This window comes from Elaeis guineensis, chromosome 10 (assembly GCF_000442705.2).
Source record: "Elaeis guineensis isolate ETL-2024a chromosome 10, EG11, whole genome shotgun sequence".
Lineage (NCBI taxonomy): Eukaryota > Viridiplantae > Streptophyta > Magnoliopsida > Arecales > Arecaceae > Elaeis > Elaeis guineensis.
Window position 1 is genome coordinate 42,055,737 of NC_026002.2, and position 17,009 is coordinate 42,072,745.

The 17,009-nt window shown below is 37.9% G+C and overlaps 1 protein-coding gene across 5 annotated transcripts in view; it reads left to right on the top strand.

Moving 5' to 3' along the window:
- LOC105052249 (sorting nexin 2B) overlaps positions 1 to 16,693 on the top strand; it is a 38,176-nt gene extending 21,483 nt beyond the window's left edge. For 2 of the 5 annotated variants that reach the window (XM_029266791.2, XM_010933001.4), the window contains one exon: positions 9,344 to 9,539. In XM_029266791.2, the coding sequence (XP_029122624.1) occupies positions 9,344 to 9,445 (102 nt within the window). In that variant the 3' untranslated portion in view covers positions 9,446 to 9,539. Of the gene's footprint in view, positions 1 to 8,035; positions 8,326 to 8,357; positions 8,712 to 9,343; positions 9,540 to 15,895 lie in introns of those variants that run through there. The other 3 variants (XM_019853079.3, XM_073244671.1, XM_010933002.4) reach the window with 3 other exon arrangements.
- The last annotated feature ends 316 nt before the right edge of the window (positions 16,694 to 17,009 follow it).

Sequence of the window (17,009 nt, forward strand, 5' to 3'; positions counted from 1 at the left end):
GTGATATGGTTCCGTCATCGGACTCTTGCTGCTTCCTTATAGAGAATGGGATGCCCCTCCTAGCATCAATCTATTGCTGCTCTTCGATCGAGGGTGACGTGATGCGGGCGACGTGATGAGGCGACCGTCAGGTTGGAGCGGGGGGCGTCGGATTTGGTCTTCGAGTACTTGCAGGGAAAGTCCGCACGTCGGAGGAACCGATGGGGGATTCTTCGATGGGAGACCCTTTGACGGTCAAGTCAGTATCGAAGTCGGAGAGGGAGAACAGTAGGAGGTTGGCGGCGAGAGCCCGAGTATAGGAAAGAGAGAGAGGAACCCCTATGTGTTGATTCGGGCCCCTTTTTTATGAGGGGAGGCCTGTCGATTGTAAGGTCGCCGCTCGTCGGAGAAGTGGCCATCAGAAGGTTAGAGTAGTGGGTGTTAGCCGATCCTGACAAAAGATCAGCCATCCCATCCGCAAGCGAGAAAAGGCTGCCAACCCTGTTGTTTGTTAGGCCGGGATGTTCTGCACGCCAGAGACCCTTCGGAGCTTCGGTGGGACTCGCCAAGGGCTGGGGTGAAGGCCGAGTAAAGTCGACAGCCGCCCGATGATGTGGATCTTATCGAGCTGCTGATCTTGCTCGGGTGATTGGACCGGGACAAAAGCTTGTGGTGCTGCCGAAGGGGCCTTGCACCGCTACACGGGCTGTGCGGTCTAGTGGCTAGGTCGTGGTGCCTGTGCTTGCCACGTCTTTGTGTATTAGACACGTCATCGAGCCGACAAAATATAGCCCAACAATTATCATGAGATATAATGTTCGAAAATAATACCATGAATAAACATAAGAACATAGTTTATACTTAAATAAATTAAATATTTTTAAATATCCATATATATACAGAATCATATATCCGATTCGAAACATATAACAGCCTTAACTATGGTCACATTTATCACTGTGGCAGGGCCAAAATAGAAATAATGAGCTCAGACAAAGTACCAATGCATAACCCCCATTAGTAGGGTTCAGAATCTAATGCACAACCTTTATTGGCAGGGTTTAGAATCCAATGTACAATTCCAATGGGCAGGGTCTAGAGTCCAATGCATAATCTCCATTGGTAGCGTCCAAAGTCCAATGCACAATTTCTATTGGTAAGGTCCAAAGTACCGATGCATAATCTCCATTAGCAGAGTCTAGAATATAGTTAGGCTGAGAGCACAAATCCAATCTGTATCAAACCACTTTTGCAAGATAACATATATATCATAATTCCATGTATATTCTATAATAAACCCATAAACCATAATGTTCTAGAATCTCAACTTGAAAATCACTTTTCGTTCAAAATATAGTTTCTTAAATCTTGCATAATTTTAGAGATTAATTATTCACTTTTCAAATAAATTATGAGATATCTCGAGAAGATGGTTCATTACTTGCCTCTGTAGAATATTGTACAAATGAATTCAATCAATCTTGAAAGCATCCTTTAGAGCTTATTATTTAAAATATATTTTTCTATCAGTCTTAAGCCACAACTAATAAAAATCCTGTAAGTTTCGATACCATCATAAGGTTAACAAAAGAGGTAGCGTCTAACTTCCCAGTCGGTCCAACCAAAAATTTTTTTTTTGATGATAGTTAGAATAGAAAATAGATGATTCAATAGAGATCAAGGGTGGTTAGATCAGTAGTGTCCAACAAGAGTCAAAGTAGAGGTCGGTACACCGATTGACAGTCAGAGATCAATTTGATCAAATAGCTTCATTAATTCGGATCACTTAAAGTATAATGATTCAATAGAGATCAATAAGGATCAGATCTAGTGATGTTTTATAAAGGGTCGAATGGTGTGAACATGTTGTTCGACTGACAGATCGATTCCAAATCCCCTAGAAAATCAATTTGGATTCAAAGCAATAGACCAGATTCACTGGATTCATAAATTACGTAGATAGAGAATATTAGAGGAGAAATTAACAAGATGGAATATGACTAATCAGATGGCATTGCCTGACAACTCGATCGATCTAATCAAGATGATTCAATCAAATCATGATTGAATTAGTGCATGGATAGTTCAATAAAGATCAAAGATAATCGAATCTAATGGTATCCAGATCTGGCCAAGGTGGGCGTCATCATGTTGCTTGGCAATCGAGGATCAAGACTTTTTGCTAAGGTCAAATTAGAATCATTAAAAGAAAATCCTTCATTGGCTAATCTTAGAGAGAAAACTCCATAAAGAAAAATTTGAGAAAGAATCTGTAGAGAGTGAATTTTCTAGAGAGAGAAAGTGGGGTTGCAGGCTAAGAGAGAAGGGAGAGAGGAAGAGAGAGAAACTCTCTTTTTCTTTTTCTCTTTTTTTCTTCTTCATTATTTTTTTAACGGAACAGGGGACTCTTTATCCCTTTGTTTTCGAGGCAGGGGAGATCCCCCCTATTGACGGCACCCACGATTGAAAGGGGAGACCACGATGAGACAGCCAAGGGTCGTTGGTCTGGCGATCAATGGCGATAATCAACATCGGAAATTAAGGACAATCCATGGAAGAAAAAAGGGGAAATACAATCAGATTTCTCAGGAAAAATTTCGGCACTAATCGGCTAAAATTCAAGCTTTAGCAACTATGGGAGATTGAGGGGAAGATGATTAGAAGGATTTACCTAATCTTCGAAAGAAATTGATTCGATTTCCAGAGGCTGAAGTAAAATTAAGCTGTTAGTGTACCAAGAAATCAGAGAAAAGCATAGCGAATGGCGACCAATGTCCGATGAGGAGGAATCAAGGGAGTTGAGGCCTTTAAATAGACCTTTATGGAAGAATTAGAGATCAATTTTAATTCAGATTTTCGAGTGATTTTGGATCTCCCGATCAGAAAAGAACTTCAGGAGTTCTCCATGTATTTTCCTGCTTCCCCACTATAACTTTAGTTTCCCAGCACGTGTAGAGCACGTGTTGGCCTTAGGAACCCCCTTTTTGTTAAGGCTTTAAAAGTTGTGCTAGATATTTTATTCTTCCCTTCTAAAAAGAAACTTGGTCTTTGAAATTTTTCTTGCTTGTACTTTCAAAAGTTAGGATTCATGGCCCTAATTTCATCTTCGAACTTTTCATTATTTTAATTCTCAATGCAATTTCATCATTAAATCATTTCATAAGAGAAAAGTCAATATCTCAAGAGTTAATCTGAATCAGAACCATTCATTTCTTATTATCAAAATCAATATATTATTTCCAAATAAGGATATCAAGTTTCTCGCGAAAACATCAATTGCTTTTGACTTTATCGGTCTATCACAAGATCATAAACAAACTTTAATATGCTTTTAGATAAACATTTGAGTGTAAAACTTAAGATCGATAAACCATCTCATATCCTTTCTAACAGATAGAGAAGCATAAACTTCAGTTCTAGAAGAAAAGAAATCCACCTATATATATTTCAACTCCAAGATCAACAATCGATGGTCCGCTAACCCAAACATAAGATGTGAAAAATTTTTCTTAGCATGGTACATAGAGGACCTACTTGTGAAAATCACATAACGACATCCCAAAATCATTTGAAATAAAAAATATTATCCTTTCCATTACCAATGAATTTCTCTATAGAGACAATCAAATCAAATCATCTATCATGAGCTTTTTGACTTAAAGAATCAATATTGCCGACTAGCTCAAAGTAATTCATATCACTATTCTTCCACTGTGCACTCTGATTTAAACCATCAAAATTTTTTAGATTCATAAAATAATTTTGCCCAAAATATTACTCTATACTATAAATAGAAAATATCTAAAATTTTAAATTTCAATTTAAGTCAAAAATGAACTTTTGATTCTCATCCCTTTTATTTGGAACTCAACCATCTTGATTAACCCTCGAGTCCAATAATACATTCAAAACTATTATATAGGTTTATTATAATCTAATATGAATTAAATCTTAATTTCCATATCAATTCAATTAGATAATTTCAAATCAAAATCCTATAAATAAATCAATAAGAAAAATCTTCTGATGTTTTACCAAGTTAGGATTTAAACCAAAATATATAAGTAAAACTGACTCAATCATCTCTTTTAAAATTTCTTCCATCGAGATCTTTAACATCCATCAAAATCCTTCCATACTAATCATGCAAGACCTTGATAATATATTTTATCAAGGACCTCGATAACAAGGGCAAAAGAACTCCAAGTCAGTTCATAAATTGAAATTTTTGATTACAATTTCACATATCTCATAATCCTCGAATAAATATAAATATAATCTTTTATCTTAATTTAGAGATAGCAACCAAGGATTTCATTAGCAACCTCACCAATAATGGTAGAAAATTTTTCGATCAACTTAGATATATAATCTTTGAATTGAAATTTCATAAATATCATATAGTTTTCAATAGATATAAATAAGATCTATTATTTGGATCCAAAGATAGTAATTAAAAATTCTACCACAATAAATATTCTATAAGCTCATAATCAATTTCTTAAATAAGAAATAGACTTCTTTGCAATCTCCCCATTGTATTTATATTTCTACAAGCAAGCTTCATACATGATCCACACTCCCATACAAACCTCAAAAAATATTCTAATTAAATATGATAAAAATCTTTCTTAGCCAACATTAAACAAATTTTGTTGAACAAATCTTTACTTTGCCATTAAATAAGTAATTTCAAAATCAAGAGCAACATCATGGTATTCTTCTATATCAAAGTTGAGCTTGCAATTCACTCAAACTATTAAAGATCCAATTAATAATCACAATACACAATAAAATTTTATTATCAATCATTTTGCAATTATTTTAGATCAAAATCTAACTAACCATAACATGATTCATAGATTGTCCATCATGTATCAAGTCTTATGAATCGTTATTCCTAAGCGATCTTTTCATTCATAATTACAAGGTTTAGTCAAAAATTATGAAGACAATTTATACTGCAATCATTATAGATGTATACCTTGATGTTCCTAATATCTACCTACCTACACGTATCCTATTTCTGATTCTATATTATAATTTATCTACGTATGCTTTGATACTATATTAATTATCACTCTCCTGACTTGAGATCGCAAGTTTATGGGTCATGGCAATCACCGCATACTCGCGGAGAATTATTTCTGCAAGTATGCAAGGCATTCCAAATATAATATCAATATATCACAGTGGAATTTATAGTAAATTAAATCCAAAATTTAATTAACTAAATTGATTCTAACCTCTCACAAAATTTCAACAATATCCAGAAGATCCTACATCAATTAAACCTCAAATAATAATCCTATAAAACATAATAATAAGTCTATATTTAAACTCGGTTGATACTTCCAACTCTCGTTTCTAAACTCACAAAGCAATATCCATGTTCGCAATTAAGAATTTGAATCTGAAAAAAAATAGCGATAATGAGCTCGATAGCCCAATAAATAATGAATATCTTAACTAGATATTTTAGACATTATCATAAGATATAATGTTTGAAAACAATGCCATACAAAATCATATATCCGATTTGAAACAAAATACATATAACTCAACGGCCTTAACTACGATCATATTTATTCCTGTAGCAGGGTCAGAACAGAAATAGTGAGCTCAAACAGAGTACCAATATGTAATCCTCATCGATAGGGTCCAGAATCCAATGTACAACCTTCATTGGTAAGGTTTAGAATCCAATACACAATTCTCATCGGTAGGATCCAGAGTATCAATGCATAACCCCTATTAGTAAGATCCGAACATAGTTAGGCTAAGAGCACAAATTTGATCCGTTTTAGAGCACTTTTGTAAGATAACATTCTATAATAAATCCATAAATCATAATATTTTAGAATCTCAACTTGAAAATCACTTTCCATTCAGAATATAGTTTCTTAAATCATGCATGATTTCAGAGACTAATTATTTACTTTTCAAATAACTTATGAAATATCTCGAGAAGATAGTTCATTACTTACCTCTTTAGAATATTGTACGAATGGATTCAATCAATTTTGAAAGCATCTTTCAGAGCATATTATTCAAAATATATTCTTCTATCAATTATACACCATAACTAATAAAAATCCTATAAGTTTCGACACCGTCATAAGGTTAACAAAAATGGTAACATCCAATGTCCCTATCGGTCCATTCAAGATAATTTTATTTGATCATGATTAGAATAGAAAATAGATGATTCAATAGAGATTAAGGGTAATTAGATCAGTAGTATCTAACATAAGTCAAAGTGGAGGTCGGTACACCGATTGATAGTCAGGGTTCAATTTGATCAAGTAGCTTTATCATTCTGGATCATTTAAAATATAATGATTTAACAGAGATCAAGAAAGATCAGATCGTACGATACTTGATAAAGGCTCAGATGGTGTGAATATGTTGTCCGACTAACAGATCGGTTCAAAACCCCCTAGGAATCAACTTGGATTCAAAGCAGTAGATTAGATTCATTGGGTTCATAAATCATGTAGAGAAAGAATATCAGAGGAGAGAAATTAACAAGATGAAATAGGCCTAATTAGATGACGTTGTCCGATAACCCGGTCGATCTAATCAAGGTGATTTAATCAAATCATGGTTGTATTAGTATATAGATAATTCAATAAAAATCAAAGATAATTGAATCTGATGGTATCCGAGTTTGGCCAAGATGGATTCAGGCATGCTGCTCGGTGACCACGGATCAAGATTCTCTTTGTCAAGGTCAAACCAGAATCATTGAAAGAAAATCCTTCACTGACTAATCTTAGAGAGAGAACCTATAGAGAGAATAATTTTATAGAGAAAATTCATAGAGTAGAGATAAATTAGAGAGAGAAAGTGAAACCTTTTAGGAAGAGAAAGTGGGACTACAGTCTAAGAGAGAAGGGAGAGAGGAAGAGAGAGAAACTCTCTCTCCTTTTATTTTTCTTTTTCTCTTTTTCCTTTTTTTTCTTCTTCTTTTTCGTTTCTTTAATGGAACAAGGGACTCTTTATCCCCTTGTTTCCAAGGTGGGGGAGGTTCCCCAGCCAGTGGCACCCACAGCCAAAAGGGAAGACCACAACGAGACAGCCAAGGGTCGTCAGTCCGACGATCAACAGTGACAATCAATGCCGGAAATTAAGGAAATCCATGAAAAAAAAATAGGGAAATACAATTCGATTTCTCAAGAAAAATTCTGGCATTAATCGGCTAAAATCCAAGCTTTAGCAACTATAGGAGATTGAGGGGAAGATGATTAGAGGGATTTACCTGATCTTTGATGGAAATTGATTCGATTTTTGGTGGCCAAAGTAAAATTAAGCTGTCGGTATTCAAGAAGAAATCAGAGAAAAGGACAGTGAACGGTGACCAATCTCTGGAGAGGAAGAATCAAGGGAGTTGAGGCCTTTAAATAGACCTCTATGGAAGAATTAGAGATTGATTTTAATTCTGATTTTCGAGTGGTTTTGGGTGTCCCAATCGGAAAAGAACTCCTTCGGGAGTTTCTGTGTATTTTCTTGCTTCCTCACCGTAACTCTCTGCACATGCTGGCCTTAGGAACCCCCCTTTTTTTGTTAATGCTTTAAAAGTCATGCTGGGTATTACACTTTATCTCTTTATTGCGCCCCACTGAAATGACTGAGATATTGGAATTTCCAAACCTTGATTTACAATGAGATGATATGTTCTCTATAATTTAATTAGTTTGATGAGATAGGGATTTGACAGAAATTTTTTAATACAAGTTTCTACTTGGAAAGAGTACTTGGTGGCTCCTAGAACCTTGGCACTTGCAAAAAGATTTTCCTTTTTTCCTTTCAGTGCCTTCTTGCAACTACGTTGGGATCCTTAAACTTGTATGAGGCATAGCAATGAAATTTTGCTATGGAAGACCAACTTAGTGATCACTGTGGTGGGGAAAAATGATATTGGGGATTGGAGTATTGAACTTGACAAAATATTGGGTTGTTAACAGCATAACCATTAAAATGCCTTTATCTAGTAAAAGTTAAGTATTTGTAAATAAATTATAAATTGTGGTTTCTGACAAGTAGTTTATTTCAGTATAACAGCAAAAGATGGAAATTTTTAATGGCGAAGTTGAGCAAGAGAAACATCAAGAACAGGAAGAAGAAAAGAAAAAGAATGAAGAAAGGATGCTAAAGGAACCGTGATTCACTCTCGCAGTTAGTCACTGCTGTTGATAGGATAAAATTTAATGCACCCACAAATTTCCATATAAGAACAAACTTAGGAATGCGGTGGAACACAACTGGTCACCTGCTTTTGCTGTTTTGCAAGTAAAACGAAGGAAATTTTTCAATAATCGAGATGGTTGATAATCTGCAAAGTAACGTCATGGTGTTATGCATCTTAAATCTGCCAGGGTTGCAGTGTGGCTACCTCATTTGATCTCATGGGAATATGGAGCACTTTAGTCACCTTCACTTGGCATGGTGGGGTGCTTGGTGGTATGCTCTTTCTGGGGTTTGGGTTCCTTGAGAAAATGATGGAATCAGAAGGCAGGGAAAGAAGATGCTTATATACTGACGGTAGTGTTAAATTTGCTCTTTCTGGGCTTTGATACACATTAAACAATACATCATCAGAAGATAGAAGAAGATGTTTATAGAACATAATTGCTGTTCGAGTAAAAAGACTAGATGCATATTTATTGTAGAAATTGATTCTAGGCATAAGGTTTTCTTGCCTAGAATGTAATGATTTCCTATTCCACTCAGATGCTATTCTAACCCAGCTTCTTCTTCTTCTTCTTCTTTTCTTTTTTCCTGTCTTTAATGTCTTGTAATCTGCCTGATGAAAGAATGGTATCTGTTGCATGATTTCGTGTTCCACTCAGATGCTATTCAAACCCAGATTCGTCTTCTTTTTTTTTTCCCCCTAAATTTCTTGTAATATAAATCCACCATCGAAATCTGACAGATGAAAGGATGGTATTTTTTGCACCTGTCATCTGCACCAATTTTTAGCTTATAGAAATTGAAACCAAGCGACTTCTTTTCTAATTCCAGGAAATCGGGAAGTCATGCCCTTCTATTATATAACTTGGGGAGTTCTCTCAGTGTAATACATTGCAAGAACAAGGCAATCTGTCTTTATCTCAATATGGGATCTTAGAGAACACCATATCGCACCAGCCTAAGCATTAAAGCATCACGATGCTTTTGCACATGGTGTCAGTTGACAATTTGTTTCCACCCATTGTTCTGTCGGCTATGTCCCCCTTGGCTCATAGACAAATTTATTTATTTTTCCTTTTCCTCAAGAAGTAAAAACTTTTATCGTCTGTCAGCTATTCTTTCTCCTGCTGAATGCCAGCTGATGAGAACAAGCCATCTGTTATATCTACAGGTCGCGAATGCAGAGAAGATTGCGGATATTTGGGCAAGGGAAGCAGAAGAAACAAGAAGACATGTGAAGGGGAGAGATCGAATTCGGAGGATGAAAAATTGAGGTTTTTTAGCCCGTCATATACATGCTTGTATTTTAATCTGTAGGAACCAGTAACTTAATAATAGGCACAATTCAGTGGAGTTTCCCGATGAAAGGGATGGGCCGTCTGGCGGAGTTGTCATGGAGAATGAGCTTCCTCGAGGCAGTGTGCTGGCTGATCTCCTCGGTGATGTGGCTGTAGTCTCCGTCACGGGAGCTGAATCACAATGACCCTACCATTGTCACACTCGATCCCTGCCCACGGCCCGGAGCAGGCCTTGAGGCCAGTGTCGTTCCAGCTCCTGAGGAATCCCATTGGATTCATCCAATGCATACGTGAAAGCTTGGAGGCCCTGGTAATACGAGTGGGTTACGTTGCTCCATCCCAAGCCTGGCTTGATACTGAGCTAGACAGCTGCACGAACAGGAGAGCGCAAAGGCGATCTCCGACTCCAAAATGCCAAAAGGTGCATCTGTTGGAGCTCTTTTTCTTGATTTCTTGGGTAGAACTGATGGGATTCCTCCATGGCAATGGAGAAGATAGGGCAGTACTAAGAGGGAGAAAAGGGTGCTTGGAGACGAGTTTGGCTGGAGAGGAGTTTGTGTGAATGAACACGAGACTGAGACTTGGAGAGGGATACGATGTGGGGATGTAGAGATCTAACGGCTAGTTTTTCTTTTGTTTAGGTCAGTGGGTGAGTGCTGGAACAATTTGAGAGAGAGCTCCAGTAGCTTTTTTTTTTTTTTTTTTTTAATATTATTTTTAAAAAAAAATTAATTTTCAAATTTCGTTAATTTAAATTTATTTAATTTATGATTTTATTTTGAGTGAAATTATAAATTCAATCCATGGTTTTATTCAAATTGAAATCATTGGTTGAATCTACGATTTTAATAAAATTTTTCACATTCAGTGGTGATAAAATTTTATCACCTCTGGATGGCTTTTTTTTTTTTTTTTTTTTGTCCTCGTTAAGCCTTTTGAAAGGTGAACAGCCTTTGTAAAAGCCATACATTTAAGAATGTAATTTTTTGCATTCTATGGTGAAAGAAAAATTTTTAGAAGGGGGCGGAAAAAAAAAAAAAAAAGAAAAAGGAGGAGAGATCAGTTGAAAAATTGAGAATCATATGTGTTTAGGTAACATGAACAATATATTTTGTATAAGGGAGCATTTTAGCTAGTTGATGATAAGGTTTTTTTGACGTGGGCCTTTGGTAGTCTTCACTGTAGGTTGGAGGGCACTCCATGTTCGTTGCGAGCCTGTGGTTGGGCCGTCACTAGGATGGATGTTGCACACATGTAGTTTCGAAGTCCGATACTGCTATTGCCATCGCCTTCGTGCGACCTTGCCTTGCAGCCTTCGCATGACCCCACCACTCTCGTGCAGTGGTTGGTCTCGCTGCTTAGACAAATGCCGTATGCATGCGATTTGATGTCTGGCACCGCAGTCGTTGCCCTTGCATGCATCCAACATCGTCGAGATGGTCGCCAACTCATTTCTCCGATGGATGTTGTGGGCCTTGATGTTCGGATGGATGTCGTATGTTGTATATTGATGCAACACTGCTCACGTCGACAGTGCATGCATCCTGCATGCATCAGCATCAGGCTCATCGGTCATTGCCTGAGAAGACCGCATCTACAGGAAGGATTGAGTCATCAGAAGGCTGTTCAGCTGACTCTTCCGAAAATGCCTCTATAAAAGTTGTAGTCAATCTGACTTGAGAGCTGCTCTATTGTAATCACAAATGTTGACTTTGTTGTAGAGTAGTGTCAGCTGTCATTTTTATTGTAGATTAGCGAAGCCTATTTCTTTGAGCTTTGGACTCCTAACAAACACACCACACAACCCAATCTCTCGTGCCATTATATGGTATCAGAGAGAGTAACTACATATCACCCGATCTTCTTTTGCACCATGGCTCTCATTCTCTGTCAAACCTCTGCTGTCACCACACTCACTACCACCATCAACTTCCTATTGCTGAAACTCACAAGAGATAACTATCTCTTGTGGAAAATCCAATGCCTTTCGCTGTTCCAGAGTCATGATCTGTTTGGCTTAGTTGATAGGACAGAGCCCTATCCTCCAGCAACAATTCCAGCTGCTACGCAAGCCGTCCAGGCTGACAACTCTGAGGTGCCTCCTGCTGCTCCTGCAACCCCCAACCCGACTTATGTTGTGTAGGTGAAGAAGGACCAATAGGTCCTCGGCTGGCTCATCTCCTTCATTATTGAGTTCATGCTCACCCTAGTGGTGGGCCTCATCTCTTTCCATGCCATCTGGGTTGCCCTCAAATGCATCTTTCCTTCGCATTTGCATGCGAGGGTCTTGCAGCTGTGCCACCAACTCCATGGGATCTGCAAAGGCTCCTGTTCGATCACTGAGTACATCCAGCAAATCAAAGCAGTCTCTAACTTCCTTGCTGCCATCGACTAGCCTTTCAATGACATTGATCTCACCATGCAGGTTCTCATTGGTCTGGACTCTTTCTTTGATGCCTTTATTCCATTCGTTACCACAAATCTCATCAACTACAGCCTTGAAGACCTGCATGTCCTCCTACTGGCTCATGAGATCCTTATGCAAACTCAAGGAAGGCTTGCTGCTTAGACCCAACCCAACCCATTTTCTCTGCTGCTAATCAAGCTATGCATTGCACCAACTCTGTCTCTCAGTAATCCATGCAGCCTCAGGCTCCTACAACACCTTTCTCGAGCGGACATGGAGCCCATGACTACAGCCGTGGTCGTGGTCGTGGCCGCAGTGCCCTCCGAAGTGCCAGATTTGTCATCAGGTTGGGCACCATACTTTTGAGTGCTCCCATCGCTTTGATGCCAACATCACCATAGTAGCGCCGTCGATTGTCAATCAGCATAGGGCAGCAGCGTACACTGCTCATGCACCGGCTATTTAGGTCAACAACTTGGAGGACATCTCTACTTGATTCTCAGATTCTGGAGCGACTCATCATGTCACTTCAGACTACTACCAACTGAATGATTCTCTTTTCATCATTTCGGACTACTACATCAGTGCCGATCAGGTGGTTGTCAGAAATGGTGTAGGTTTGTGCATTAGACACACTGGCTCCACTATTATCCTAACTTCCTCTCATTCTTTTCATCTTAAGAATGTTCTTCACATATCTTTTATTACACGTAACCTCTTTTCTGTGCATCAATTCACCAAAGACAATAATATTTTCATTGAGTTTTCACCCTTTCACCTTTTTCGTGAAGGACCAAGCCAGTCGGTAGGTACCGCTCTGTGGGAAGCTTGAACATAGACTCTACTGTTTTCCTGCTTCCAATAAGAAGACATCTCTTTGTGCGCTAGTTGGAGAATAAGCATCTCCGTCATTTTGGCATGACCGCCTTTTTCACCCGACGTTGAGGACTGTTTCGCTTATCCTAGCTAGGCTCCGTCTTCCAATTATAAATAATACTCCTAGTCATTTATGTATTACTTGTCATAAGTCTAAAAGCCATAGGCAGATATTCCCTTCCTCTCCCTCAATTTCTAGTGCTCCACTTGATTTAATTTTTTTGGATGTTTGGGATTCATCTCTAGTCTCCTCGAGCAATGGCTGCCGGTATGTAACTTTCATTGATGACTATCGCAAGTTTACATGGATTTTCTCTTTAAAGCAAAAATCTAATGTTCTTGACACCTTCATTCACTTTCATAGACATGTTGAACATTTGTTCAATTGAAAGGTGAAACAACTCCATTCCGATTAGGGAGAAGAGTACCAAAGTCTCTCTTGGTATCTAAGTTTCATTGGCATTTCTCACCAACTTTCATGCCCACATACACCATAGTAAAACGATATCGTCAAACGTAAATATCATCATGTGATAGAAATGGCTCTCTTCTTGATAAGCAAAGTCAGTGTTTCACATAAGTATTAGGATGAAGTGGTCACCACTGCGGTCTACTTAATATACCACCTCCCCACACCCTTGTTATCCAATGTTTTGCCTTATAAAAAACTCTTTGTTACTCCATCCAATTATGCCTCTTTCCGCATCTTTGGTTGCGCATGCTATCCATATCTCCATCCCTACTCCACATAAACTTGAACCCTGTTCTCTCTTGTGTATCTTTTATTAGATGTATGTCCTAGAAGTCAATTAGGCTGACACATATAAATTTTTTAAGAGCATAATTTTATATTTAAATTATTAAAATCAATAAAATTAGATTATTTTTTATTCATGTTATATTATATGTCTATGAATCGTCCAAGGGATTAATAAGATACTGACAGATATTCTCAAGTATTGAAGATTTGAGGTATATGTCATTGGTGATTAATTTCTGAATTGCTCTCGATCAATGGATCATAACGAAATGGTGATTGATTCGATAAGATTGATATACGGATCGCTTTTCTTAGGATAGATGAGTCTCGATTCTATAATTTGGGGATACTGGGGTGAGAGTGTAGATGGTTGTTATAGAATAAAAGTACCGAGCGTGACCATTACGAGAAGTCACTTGGATGGCTACCTACTCATTAGTGACTTGCTCGATGCTATAGTTGTATGACTAGTCTTTTGACATGAGGTACCTCGGCGGTTTATAGTGAGGTTATTATAGTTTAACTATACATACATTTGATCCCTAGCCATATGGATTCTTGCAGTATATGTTGACTGTCATAGATTCATTATAAGAATATGATGTGTACCAAGATGAAATCTATTATCTTTGATAAATAAGGAAGATGGTCCTATATAATTTATAAAATTAAGTTCAAAAGATCTTGATCAGGATAGTATGAATAGTAGAAAAGAGTTTTCGTATACTTCACATCAGGAATTCAAGTCGAGTAAATTTTACGTATGACAGATGATGTGGTTTGATGAGTAATCCATGATCTCCATTTTGTTGGAACCTTTGATAGAAGGACTGTATTATATGCCCACTGTACCTAAAGGTTCATCCTATTTCATTATACTGGTCTATCACCATATGATGCTAGGTGTCACTGATGGATTGTGGAGCCAATAGAGAATCATATAGATGATCGAATGATTCTTTATTGGAAAGAATTAGAAGTGTTTCAATCTATTGAAAGGAGTTTCAATAATATTATGATGAAGATCATAACATAACTCACTATCAGATAGAATAAAACTTATGCAGTCACACACATAAGGACTTTAAGACTAATGAGATGGTTGGAATCCAAATTATCAATGTGCTTGATAATTACACTAACTTGTAATTGTTACAAGTAGTAAGGACTTAATTACTAAAGATTAACAAGTTCAAAAAGGACTAATGTGCAAATGTTGTATGTCTTAATTTGATTGGATCAAATTAATGATAGCTGAATTCAAGTTGAATCAAATAGAGATTTGATTCAATTAAGTTTAGATCTAGATTTGGGCTTAGGTCACATGCACCCAAATGAGTTTGGATACATCAGGTATATGGCATCTGAGTCTAGGGTAAATAACCTATGTTGACTTGATCTTTGACTAGTCAACTGGGTTCACACCTTAAGGTTTCTTGAATGAAACCTTAGGCGCCCCATTTAAGCCATAAAAAGAAGCTTTAAAGAGAAGGGGTGGCAGCCATGAGGAACCCTACCAGTCAGGATACTTTTTCAAGGGATTTTCTGATCTTTATACATAAGGGGCGCCTTAAGGTTTGTATGCCTATAAATAGATGGCCACACCAAGAGTTTTAATCATCAAAAAGGCTTGTGAAGTTTTTCTTTGCCCCTAGGCTGCCGCCCCATTTTCTCTTCCTTCTCCTCCACGTCCCAAAGCTTTTCTCTCCTCTCCTTTATCTTGTTGAAATTCAAATTTCAGCAAAAAGAATCTTGAAGAAGCTGTCATCCTACTGCCGTTCTCAAGGCATTGAGAAGATCCTCCATCAAACAAAGGTTCCATAAGGGAGCTAGCACCTCGAAGAACTAGAAAGTTGTTGATCGGTTTTCATTCTCTGTGTGGATACTTAAAGAAGTCAGACGTTTGCGTAACTAGAAAGAAGAAGAATCTTTCCACGATCATCAGTTACGAAGTTCATCTACCTGCGCAAAGATATGAAAGAAAAAAAAATATTTTTCTTTATTAGATCCATGAATCCTTTCCTTTATCGTACATTAGGATCTCGGGATGATTTTTCTCTAGTAAACTCCAGAGATTAAATCTCGGAGTGTTTTTCCACAAAAGGATTTTGAGAGCTTTTACATTTTTCGTTGTGCTTTTGTTGTGAAATAGATTAGATCTATCTTTCTTTATTTTCAAACCCTAGTTATTAATGCATGAAGCTTTTAACGAATGAAATTAATTAAATCATGTATGTGAAAACGAGAAAGATTCCTTCGTCTTCCTAGGATATAGTAGTTGTCATTGTACCTATCATGTTGTCTTTGATGAGCATCATTTTTCCTTTCAAGAAGACACTAATGATATGCTTAAGGCATAATGCATTCTATGACTTGGTACAGCTTGTAAGTTCCTCTTCCAGTAGAGCCCCCTGGCTCTAGGTGATCACATGTTCACTGCATCAGACGGCTTTGATGACGCACTACCCAATGCATCAAGTACACCATCCTTGAAGCCCAGCTGTAGTGCGGGACAGTAGTTGCTGCCCTCTGCTATCAAGATGATGGATCGGCTCACTTCCACAGCACCTGAGAACCAATCCGGTGCTGCACCATCAGATGCACAGTGGTGCCATCTCATGATCACTCGGTCTAAGGATGGGATCCAAAAGGCACAAGTGAAGTTCGGTTAGTTGCTAAGGACTTCCCATAACAACAGGATGTCGATTTTATCGAAACTTTTAGGCCTATTGTCAAAAACACAATAATCTGGTTGCTCTTTATCCTTGCCATCTCCTCGGGTGGTCTCTACTGCAAATAGACATCTCGAATACATTCTTACATGGTGAGCTAGATGAGACTGTTTAGATGGAACAACCACCAGAGTTCTAGCATCTGCAACTTCCACTCATGTTTGCCAGCTGAAGAAGTCCCTCTACGGACTGTGCCAGGCTTCGAGAGCATGGTTCCATCAGCTGGGGTCCTTCTTGGTATAGCATGATTTTTCTGGTTCACAAACAGATACTTCCTTGTTCTTCCATTACAGTGATACAGGCTCCATTTACATTCTAATTTATGTTGATAATATCATCATAACTGGAGGAGATGCCACTGGTATATCTACTGTTCTGCAATTTCTCAAGCAAGAATTTGCTGCCAGAAACCTTAGATAGACCCATTATTTCTTGGGCTTGAAACTTACCTACAGTGCAATGGGTTGTTATCTCTCCCAGCAGAAGTATATTTTTGATGTCCTGCGATGGGCTAATATGAGTGAAGCCAAATCGATCTCAACCCCTATGGCCTCTGATGCAGAGCTCTTCTCTCCATCTCTGGCACTGCAAGATCCATCTCTATATAGGAGTGTGGTGGGGGCATTGCAATATATTATCTTCCCTCGTCTTAATGTTGCATTTGCAGTCAATAGGGTGTGCCAATACATGCACAGCTTTATGAATGCTCACTGGTTTGCTGTAAAATGCATCTTGAGATACCTGAAGGGGACCTTGCACTACGA